Source organism: Pleuronectes platessa, chromosome 13, assembly GCF_947347685.1.
Source record: "Pleuronectes platessa chromosome 13, fPlePla1.1, whole genome shotgun sequence".
Taxonomy (NCBI): domain Eukaryota; kingdom Metazoa; phylum Chordata; class Actinopteri; order Pleuronectiformes; family Pleuronectidae; genus Pleuronectes; species Pleuronectes platessa.
This window is the reverse complement of record NC_070638.1, coordinates 21,934,384-21,946,079: the sequence shown is the minus strand read 5'-3', so window position 1 is coordinate 21,946,079 and position 11,696 is coordinate 21,934,384. Positions and strand designations below refer to the sequence as shown.

Below are 11,696 nucleotides of genomic sequence, written 5' to 3'. Positions count from 1 at the left end.
ATCCTCTGGTTGTAGAGTCTGAGCCACTGCCACAGCCAGCACCACAACATCAGTATCAACTGTTTGAATCATAATTTTGTGGTGGCCGTTTCTTGCTGCATGGGCTACGTGCAATAACATGCGACTATCCGCTTCCTCATGCGTGCAAGGAGCAATCGATGTCCTATCTGGGAGAGGTGGCTTGCTAAGGACTTCCATGTCACTTGTGATGACAAGCTGTTTATCCTCCTGCACAAACCATCTGAGCAGAGCCTCCGAGAGAAAGGCAAACAACTCAGTCTTATTGCTGTCAACTCTAAGAAAGTTTTGCCAGTTCCTGGGAATGGCTGCATCACCTACCACACGTCTCTGAATTCCAGTGCCACGCTTTGCTCTCGTAGCAGCTTTCAGAGAGTGAGAAAAGTAGCGGTCCCACACCAGATCAAGCCTGGACACAGTTTCAAACTTTCTGGTCAGATATGGAATGAAGATTACATGGGCATAGTCATTGAAGGTTTTTACTGAACTTGGTTTCAGCATCTGGATGATGGCTGCCCCATCTACAATGGTGCAGGTAACCTTTGGACTGTCAGAGTATGCACTGTGAACTTGTTCCAGGCATGGAAGCAGATCACTCTTCACTCCCAGTCGGAGACCTCCCCCATCAGAAAGCGCTGGTGGACATGGTTGGTTCTCGTGTCGAAAGAACTCCTCTAGGTTTCCATCTCGGGTCTGGCAAGCAATGAATAACCTTGAAAAGAGCTCCATGTCCTGTTTGAGAGAGACCATTTTCTGTTTCGGTTTTGATACTCTCCTCACGGTTGAAGTACCAAACACCAGAAGCTTATTTCTTGGTATGGTGTTGTCCACTGTCTTTGTTCTCTCAACAAGGTGTTCTTTGGTGAAAGCTTCAAATTGGTGCTCTCCTATCTGCTTCACCTTTCTGACTACCTCAGCAGCTGAAGGTCCAGCAAGTTCCTTTGAGTGGAGAACAATCAGGTCCTTGCTTTCCTCTTCAAATGGATTTCCAAAGTGTTCCATTGCACTGACCAGATATTGTACATCTTTGATGAATGAGACCTGGACACTTGTTGTTTGGTCATGGTGACGTGTGTTATCTGATTTCTTGGAATCAATCTCAAACTCCTGTATGGATCGTGCAACTTCTGGTCCTGCTACCATCCATCGCAATAGTGCAGATGGGTTGTCAGTAAGGCCCACAGCACCACCATCTCCTTTAATGCAAGCATTCATCTGCTCATGGGCCTGGTCAATGGCCATAGAGGAGAACACATTTTTTGTCTTCTGGACAGTGAATTTGCCTGCCTTGAATGCCTGAGCTACGTAAGGGTGTGTCCTTGGTAGTTCAGCCATGTCTCTCAGGTGAACTGGAATCCATCTTGCATAATGGGTGTGATCCATTGCATGAAACCACTTGGCTAGTTCTGTTAATGCATCAAGGTACATGGAGAAAGATGCCTCTCGCAAGGATCGCACAAATACTAGGACAAGCAGCTCTAGCTCAAGAACAATAGACCAGTATTGAAATTGTGGGATGTTTTCTGCTCTCTGGCTGCACCAAACTTCAAAAGCTAGAGGAACTTGATCTGTTTGAGTTTCACAATAGTTGTCATAAGCTCGGTGCTGCTGGGCTCTCCTGGTGCGTGATACATGGGCTGCTTTGAGGAAGGAGTCAGCTGTGCCTGGAGATGAGATGTCAGCTTGCACTAGTGCTTCAACCCAACCGCTTCCTTGCAACCAGTTCCCCAACATCTTCAAAGCTGCCATCTCAATATGTAGTCCACCAAACATTACCACCAGTTTATCTTCACCATATTTCTCTGGCCATTTAAACTGGATTTGTTTTGCCAGGGCATATAATGGTTGGTCAAATGTGACAACTGGACTCTGGCCAGGATTCAAGTGTTCCACCGATTTACTTATGACATCAAGTGAATGCTTGATTATAGCCACAGTATGAGCACTTTCCTGAAAAAGTGGAAGAAGAACAGTGGAACATGTGGCACGAACTCCTGGTGTCTGGCGGCTAGCATGGAAGGCAGCCCAAGAGGTATCCAATGAATCACCTGCAGTTCTCTTGTTTTCAATGACCTCAGTTGCATTATCTAACCACTGGTACTCTTCCTTGGTATGCTGGCCGATGCCATCTCTAGTGAGTGATTGTACCTTCATTTCTGGAACCTGTGAGACCTTGATATTGCTAGCAACAGGGGGAACCTCAGTGTAGTATGCTGGCAATCGGTCAATGGTCCTGGAACATCCTCCATCAGGGCCACTCAGTACAACAAGGCTTCGGTCAGTTCCTTCACCCACAAAAGACGGATGCTGGATTAAAGAGATTGCCGTGCCATGGAAAGAATCCCTAGCTGTTGTTGAACTGGGGTTATGATCAATATTGTCAACAGCAGCAGTGGTAAACACATGACTGCGCAACTGTGGAGGGCATACCACTTGCTCTCTATGGAACTGCTGGCAGACATGGTTTCCCATCTGAGTTGACAGCTGTAAAACACGATCATAGGATACGCTCAAGCCCAGATGTGCCATTTTATCTACAAGTTCCCTTTTACGTGTGTGGGCATGCAGCATCAGTCCTATGTATAATGGAACTGGCGTCTCCTGTGCAGTACTGTGTCTGACAAAAGCTGCTGTGTTTGATGCCCGCTTGTGCTTAACACTGTTGAATTTCAGCAACTGAGCAATAGTAAGTGCTGCAGAAGATGCTGCTTCTTCCATCTGGTCTTTGATGCTAGGTCCCTCTAAGATCATGTTAATAAGGGTAAGCAACAGCTGTGGCACAGAGTCCTCTTGGCATTTTTCAGGGAAACCATTAAATGGTTTGGCCTCACCGAAGATGTTACGTCGGACAATCTGTGCAGCACGTGCAATGTGCATAGCATCTTCGTTGTTATCCTGCTCACAGGCTTTGGCAAGAGCAGTGCCAATGTCAGATTCAAAGGCCATTAGGACATCTCTCCCCTTGGTGTAAGCTCGCATATCGGGGAACTCTGCAAGAAGTCTCTGTTTCAGCCGTGTAGAGTGAACTCTGTTATCAACCTCTACACCTAGCTGTTCCATCCGTGACTTGTAGAGCTGGGCAAGTTCAGCTAGTTTAAATATAGGTGCCGACCCATCTTGCTGTCTGGTCTCTTCTATATAAAGCACCAACTGAGCAAACACAACACTAGAAGTTGACGCTGCATGTCCCTGGCCATTACCTTGAAGACCTTCTAAGTTTGCCCCTCTGGCACGATTATAGAGACCTATTAGGCATCTGGTATGATACTTGGCTTCTATAGCCACCATGTCCCCAGCACTAAGTCGTCCAAGCAATTCTGTGTCTTGGAGTAGGGTTGCAGCAGCGCGCACCCGATTGTCCAATTGGAAGGTTGCAGCCTCATGAAGGCCTTCATTGCCAGCAGGCTGTTTACAAAAAAAAACAGATGTCTTCCTGTCTCATTTCAGGAGTCCGGATCGGTTGGGACCTTCTGAGTTTCGATTCTGACTGTTGATCAGGACATTCACCCGAAGCTCGCTTTTTTGCTCTTTGCAACTTGGTTTCGTTGTACTTCAGCCTGCATGTGTGATGGTATTGTGCTTTGTTTGCAATCATGGCAGCTTCAATACCATGGCCCTCATCCAGTCTTCCAATTGACAACGTTGAAGAGAGCTGACCAAGTTCATTAAACTGGATTAACTGCTCCGCAAGTGAAGTGTATCCACTCCCCTTGTCTGCTCGCGTGGACTGCAAAGGACATCTCAATGCCTCTGCCGTGTGCTCTTGGCATATAATGCAGAGATTCCAGTCAGTCTTGGCTGTGCAAGATGTTGATGGTCCTTGACCATCAAAATTCACAAGCTGGAACTTCTTCGACATTTTGTCAGGTAAGAAAAACAATGTCTGCAGTAAAGGCAGAGGGGTTATCCTTTTACCACCTTTTACTACAGGGAAACACATTCAAGTATGGGATACAACTAGGTTCGGATAACATTACCCTACACCTAGCCCGATCGTTCATCCAGTACCATTTAATTCCTGTGCGATCTGTACACCATCCGGGTAACTATATGAAAATCATATAAAGCCCCGTTACCCTTGGCTCGGCTCTCCCGCGCTGGCACATCCTGTCCATTCAGGTGCGGCTATCTAACTACATCTAACTCTGTAAGCTAAGCAGATGTGGGCCTAGAATTAGATAGCATTTAGGAAACTAAACTACACTACCACTTAACTTACACCACAACTAGCACATTAAATACAGAAAAGGGCAATGGATGGGTTTCCCAAAGGAAAAAAGCATGTTCTTAGCCTACGCACGTGCTTTGTGCCCATTGTGATGCATGGGCACGTGCGTAGGCTAAGTACGTGCTTTTTTCCTTTGGGAAACCCATAAGAGGAGTGTGTTTAGCTGGCACTGAACCCCATGCTGAGTTTCACAGCAGTGGTGTCACCAGTGTGCCCTGGTTGTGCTTCAACATCCACTCTATTACTTTTTTTTTTTTTCATTGGGTAACATTTCAATTACAATAAAATAGATGATAGTGTACTTGAAATTATAGATTTAATTTCAGAAATATGGCTGCCATCTTGTTGTAGGTGACCAGTGGTCACCAAGTGTGACTATTGTGGTCACCATTTCTGAGTTAGAAGGAAGCTTCTGGCCAATTGTAAAGTTCCAAATTTGAATTCTGCACAAAGAAAAGGAAATAAAAAATAATACTGGTTTGACACCGAGATCACCCATATCAGACAGTCATAAAAGTGATGGCTGCAATCTTGAAGATGTCAGCCATCTTGAATATTTAATGACAAATTTAGATTATCCAAAAGACATTTACCAAGTACTATGTATGGTAAATAAGCCTGAAACATCATATTATATCCATCATTCATAAGCGAACAGTTGTTACTGACAGCCATTTTGAAAGATGGCTGCCATGGGCGCCATTTTGAAAATTCATTGTGGCTCCATATCCAAATCTTTTGAGAATGCCTTTGGCTATAAGTGTACCAAATTTCATGCTTTTATCACAAAATGCACGATCGTTCTGGTTACCAGCTGCACTACATCAACATTTAACATCGTTATAAAACCACAGAGTTAGAAAGCTTTTATTGTATCTGATAAAAACAATCAGCAGATTCTCTGTCTCTGACATTGTTTCTTGTCTTTCAGCAGATCGTAGTCTGCAGGGGTTTTTAGATGAACATAAGCTCAGTCTGAGGAGGAGATGTGAACATGTGACTGAAGGAACTGATGAAAAAGGAAGTAGAACCCTCCTCAACAGGATCTACACTGAGCTCTACATCACAGAGGGACAGAGTGAAGAGGTTAATACTCAACATGAGGTGGGGCAGCTTGAGACGGCTTCCAAGATGAAAGGCCTCCACGACACTCCCATCAAGTGCCACGATATCTTTAAAGCCTTAACTGACCAGCAGAGCAGCATCAGAATCGTCATGACCAATGGTGTCGCTGGCGTTGGAAAAACCTTCTCAGTGCAGAAGTTCACTCTGGACTGGGCAGAGGGTTTAGAAAACCAAGATGTGGGTCTGCTGATTGTGCTTTCTTTCAGGGAGCTGAACCTGGTGAAAGACGAGCAGTACAGTCTTCTCACGCTGCTCAGTGTTTTCCATCCAACGTTAGAGAAGCTCACGGCAGAGACGCTCACTGTCTGTAAACCTTTGTTCATCTTAGATGGCCTGGATGAAAGCAGACTTTCTCTGGACTTCAACCACAGGGAGCTTGTGTCTGATGTCACACAGAGGTCATCAGTCAACGTGCTGCTGACAAGCCTCATCCTGGGGAATCTGCTTCCCTCTGCTCTCATCTGGATAACCTCCCGACCTGCGGCAGCCAATCAGTTTCCTCCTACATGTGTTGACAGGGTCACAGAAGTACGAGGCTTCACTGTTGCTCAGAAGGAGGAGTACTTCAGGAGGAGATTCAGTGATGAAGAGCTGTGCAGCAGAATCATCTCACACATCAAGACGTCCAGGACCCTCCACATCATGTGTCAAATCCCAGTCTTCTGCTGGATCAGTGCTAAAGTTCTGGAGGACATGTTGACCACAGACCAGAGAGGAGAGCTGCCCAAGACCCTGACTGACCTCTACTCCCACTTCCTGCTGGTTCAGACAAAGAGGAAAAACAACAAGTACGGTGAGGGACATGAGATGACTCCACTGCAGCTGACAGAGGCTGACAGGGACGTTCTTCTGAAGCTGGGGAGGCTGGCGTTTAAACATCTGGAGGAAGGAAACATCATGTTCTACCAAGAAGACCTAGAGTGGTGTGGTCTTAATGTCACAGAGGCCTCAGTGTACTCAGGAGTTTGTACTCAGATCTTCAGAAGAGAGTGTGTGATCTTCCAGAAATCAGTCTACTGCTTTGTTCATCTGAGCGTACATGTTCCACTGTTACACCAAGAGGAACACAGAAGAACTCAAATACTTCTTGGGAACATATGGGGACACAGACAGTACTTTCTCCCTGGATGACTTCCTCAAGGGAACGATGAGGAAATCCCTCACCAGTACAAATGGTCATCTGGACCTGTTTGTTCGCTTCCTTCACGGCCTCAGTCTGGAGTCCAACCAGAGAGTCTTAGGAGGCCTGCTGGGTCAGAAAGAATACAATCCAGAGATCATCCAAAGAGTCATCCACAACCTGACGAAGATGGAGAGTGGTGACATCTCTCCTGACAGAAGCATCAACATCTTCCACTGTCTGACTGAGATGAACGACCACTCAGTTCATCAGCAGATGCAACAGTTCCTGACGTCAGAGAACAAATCAATGAAGAAACTCTCTGAGATCCACTGCTCAGCTCTGGCCTTCATGCTGCAGATGTCAGAGGAGGTTCTGGATGAGTTGGACCTGAAAAAATTCAACACACCAGACCAGGGTCGACGGAGACTGATCCCAGCTGTGAGGAACTGCAGGAAGGCTATGTGAGTCCAGACATGATCAATAACATGTTCAATCAGTGTAGATGAGTCGTTCTTCAAATACACACAGTGTTAAATGATTGTCATTGTTTTGGATAGCATGGTGTTGCAGTGGTCAACACTGTTAGTGCAGCCGTTCTGTGAGGCGGATGTTCTCCTTGTGTCTGCAGGGTTTTCTCTGGGTTCTCCAGCTTCCTTTCCAAACCCAAAGACATGTAGATCGGAGTTAGGTTGATTGGAGACTGAAATTCAGTGTGTGTGTCTGGTGTTTGTGTGTAATAAAGATATTATTATTATGTATACATATACATTCTCATTGGTCTCATGTACATACAGAACAACTAGATCAGATATGGAGAGTGAAATTCAATGTGATCACTGTCCTGGAGTTTGAGGGTTCAGACCACCATGTGCGTGTGCGGTGCAAGAGAGATTATTGTATATATACTTCACATATATATATATATAAACAAACAGCTAGTCAAGTGTGTGGAGACAATCACTGAATAAGTGTTCTGGATGAGAATCACTGACTCCTCCTTAAACTGAATAAGCAGGAAAAATTGTTTATTCTTCTTTCTTTTCAAATTAGAATTACCACCCTGCGTTTGTACGCCACCACCAACCAGTGCAGTGTGAGTCCCCCTAATTCTAACAGATGCGCTATTTTCTTTAATTACAGACTCATTGGTTGTGGACTCTCAGAGACTCACTGTGAAGTCGTGGCTTCAGCTCTGAAGACGGACCCCTCACATCTGAGAGAACTGGATCTGAGCTTCAACAGCCTGCAGGATTCAGGAGTGAAGCTGCTGTGTTCTGGACTAGAGAGTCCAAACTGTCGACTGGAAACTCTAAGGTCCTTAAATCCTTATTCGGTCATTATTTATTTGAAGTGTTACAGTTCTGCTGGGCTTCCCCCAGTGATCAGTTAAGGCCTCTGTATGCTTCTCCGAGTCCGTTACGGACGGTCGGACGGACACTTTTTCATTTATAGTTCTCCGGTGCTGAAAACAATTCGGCGCCAGAACAGTAGGTGGCGCGGGGAAGACGAGCTTAAAGAAGCCTACCGCACGAGTTTTACATTCCATTACATTACATGTCATTTGACTTACTTTTTTTTTTTTACACTCAACATTTATGAGGGGCCATTTTAGGGGTTCAGTATCTTGCCAAGGACACTTAGGCATACAGATGGGAAAGAGTGGGATTTGAACCAGCAACCTTCTTGTTGCAGAACACCCGCTCTATCCCCTAGGCCACGCTCTCCCACTTCTCGGAAGAAGTCCACGTTCATTATTTATCTCCTCCCGGCTTTCCTCACATATATGTGTTCGATAGCAACAAAATAAAATAAAGCGACACCCAGAGGGTCAAATTGCTTATGTTTTCGTTACTTAGCGAAGCGGTTCCCCGGTCTTGTTTCCGAACTGCGTTGCTAATTCAACTACTTGAAGCTACACGGAAGCAGCTAGCTACCCCCCCCCCCCCCCCCCCCCCCCCACACCTTCCACACACAGTCAGCAGGGACTCCCGACACTAACTACTACCAAGTGTTTGCTTCTAACCTGACGGTGTTTGAGAAACAGTGTCATGATAGCCGTGGAATTTAAGTCGTGACAGCATGTTTTTGCACAGTTACCACCACAATTAGCATGGTGGCTAGGACGCTAGCAGCGTTATGAAAGTTGGTTATAACCGTATGTGACCGTACACAAATGGCGTCAGGGCTCTAACCAGCCAATGTCAGCCGGAGAAACTCCGCTGGCCAGGTGTGGACTGGGACAAAAATTCAGCCCTGGCATTGTCTGTCCAGACCAGCCCACTACATTATCAGCGGACACCACATAGAAGTCCACAAATCTCGCGGCGTCTTCTCTCATGCATACTACTGTTACCACCTATCTCAAAGATGGCAACAAGAAGGGAGGCCACACACAAACCTCTCAAGCCAAAAGTAAATGTATTTAACCCCAAATCAAGATAGCTCTAACTACGTAGTGGGATGTGTAAAATATGTTACGCGTCAGTGGTGTTAACAGTGTTTGGATGTGTGAAAATAAGGTGTGATGTATGTTGTAAGGTGCAGAAGCAAAGAAAAACAAAGGCTGAGGGCCCCATGCCCCTGGAAGCAGCCTTTAGATCTGCAGCTGAAGCCCAGCCCAAAAGGGCAGGCCCAGGGTGACGCCCCTGCCAGCTCTACCTGTGTCTGGAAAACAACTCCTCAGGCTCTCACATGTCGAGTGGTCAACCTGAGAAGGACATGGATACATTATAATGTCTGAAAAATAAAGAAAATGTTTTCCTCTGTCCTGCACCTAGAGTTGAGAACTTTTTGGATGTGTGTTTCTTTTAAAACCTTTTGAAAATGTTTATAATTATAAAGTATGAATTTATACATTAAAAAATACATGATAAACTTACCAAATTCTAACAGTGGTCCCAAATGTCCACATATAAAACAGAGGGAGAACGACTCCTCAAATATATCACAACAACCTGTAATAATTGATAATTTAGTGTACATGATCACACCATTAAGGATCAACACATAGGCACTCTCATCTCTATTTACAGCTCAGAAAGTTTACTGTTGCTATGGCAACAGTAAACGACGTTAGCAGCTCTTAGCTAGCTTAGCTAAATCATCTGAACAATAATAACCCATAATATCACATTTCGGCATATTAAAACAAAATCAAAAACGTTTTCTACTTTGTTTTGGACATGTCTAAAAAATGTAGCCTAGCCAGCCCCATGCCAACGTTACTTACCATGTCTGCCTCCACTCGCTCATCATTGTCGAGTCCTCCTCGCTCGTCTCCCGGCGCACCTGCTGCTGCTGCTGGGCTGGTGAACCCGGCACCAAACAGGTCCGTCAGTTTGGCACATGTAGCAGCCTCCACCTCCAGAGACTTCAGCTTTTTTTCTCCGATGCTTCTCAGTGCCACCCGGGCGTTTTTAACTCTTATTATCCATTTTAAGTTTCTGTCTCAGCAGCAGCCCGTCCCGCGACTCCCCCGCCAATAGCATGAGGTCCCGCCCCACCCTGGTTTGTGTTGTGATTGACAGCACTGTCAGGGCTCTCTGAGCCTGTCAGCCCATGATTGATTGACCATTACAAACAATAGACCAATAATATGTGTCGATGCTGGCAACACACTGCTAGCCCTCTGTAGCCAATTGGCCGGCCCAATTGGAGGGAATTTAGAGAGGAAGAAGAGAAAAAAAAACGGAAAAAAAACCATAGCGGACCAGACCGGCCCACATTTGGTCAACGGCCCACCGGGACGATGCCCGGTATGCCAGATGGCCAGTCCACCCCTGCCGCTGGCTTAACACACTTGTCATAATAATCGTAGAATCGTAGTTGTGTTTGGGTTTATTGTGATATAGGAAATGAAACAGGAAGTTTGAGGTCCGGAAATGATGTCGTTCAGAAATACTGTCGTTAGCAGACAAATCACAGCCAATGGCTATCCGTAGGCTCTCCGCCATGCCGACGTGTAGTTAGAAAAATCAGAGCTGCACAAAAAGCTATCCGCGGAGCCCGGAGAGGATAGCCTGACGTTGTCAGACTCACAATTCTAGTCAGAATGTGAGTCTGAGACCGCTCCATTGGGCTGTGATTATGGGGCGTGTTTCAACTGACCAGGAAGTAAAATTCCTCTTCGCTCAATTGGATAGACCTACAACCAATCAGAGCAACGTAGTATGTGACGTATGCTAAGCAAGGCATTGTGAGTTATTTACTAACGCCGGGTTCACACCGGACGCTTCAGCGCAGCGCCAAGCCTTAAATAACAGCTGGCTCCCATCCACTCCCATGTTTAAACTTTGTGCCGGTCACACCGGAGGCTGAAGCACCGCGAGGGAGCCTTGGCGCAGCGCGGTGCTTCAGCCTCCGGTGTGTCTGAGAATCGCTCCCCGGAAAAGCAAGCCGAGCTCCGGGGCGGCGGGGCTCCAGAGCCCCCCGGTCACCTACATGCACATCTGCGAGACGGAGGTGTTCAGCATGGGGGTGTTCTGAGGCCCGGCGCCTCCATACCGCTGCACGTCCACCCGGAAATGAACCGGAACGGAGCTGCCCTTCCCTCACATCCAGGGCCTGACCATAACAACGCCGTATTCTTACAATTATAAAATACAATTCAATTTGGAAGTAATCCAAGTATTCAGAATACGTTATTCAGATTAGTTAATGTAACGGAATACGTTACTGTATTCAGTAAGGGAATACGTTTTTAAAGTATCCTTCCCAACACTGGAAATGTTACTGACTTGAGAGTAGTAAGATAGATAGATAGATAGATAGATTACTTTATTTATCCCCGAAGGGAAATTAAGTCGTCATAGCAGCCGGTACATTTGAATACAATAAAATACAATACAATAGAATAAAATATAAAATATTGCAGTAGAAAGAATAAGAACAGAAACATAAGATAAATAGGTAGATAAGGTGCAGTGGCAGATGATGGTAATAGTACTGATGATATGATGGTAAATGTTATTGTTAGACAGTATATAAAAAATAGTACAGTATATAATATATATTTATATATGATAGTAATTATACCAATATAATATATCAACCCCAACATGGGGCTGATATGCAAACTGCAGGGGGTCTTGCGATGGGCACACCAGCGGTCTGAGGTGGGCCAGGACCAGTCTTTCCATGACCTTCATGATGTGAGAAGTCAGTGCCACCGGCCTGTAGTCCTCCAGTGCAGCAGGACGTCCT

The 11,696-nt window shown here is 45.7% G+C and overlaps 1 protein-coding gene across 1 annotated transcript in view; it reads left to right on the top strand.

Moving 5' to 3' along the window:
* The first annotated feature begins 4,929 nt into the window (after window positions 1-4,929).
* Window positions 4,930-11,696, top strand: part of LOC128455246 (NACHT, LRR and PYD domains-containing protein 6-like) — a 42,172-nt gene continuing 35,405 nt past the window's right edge. The window contains 4 exon segments of the mRNA XM_053438929.1: window positions 4,930-5,008; window positions 5,178-6,408; window positions 6,410-6,955; window positions 7,635-7,808. Coding sequence (XP_053294904.1) covers window positions 4,930-5,008; window positions 5,178-6,408; window positions 6,410-6,955; window positions 7,635-7,808 — 2,030 coding nt within the window.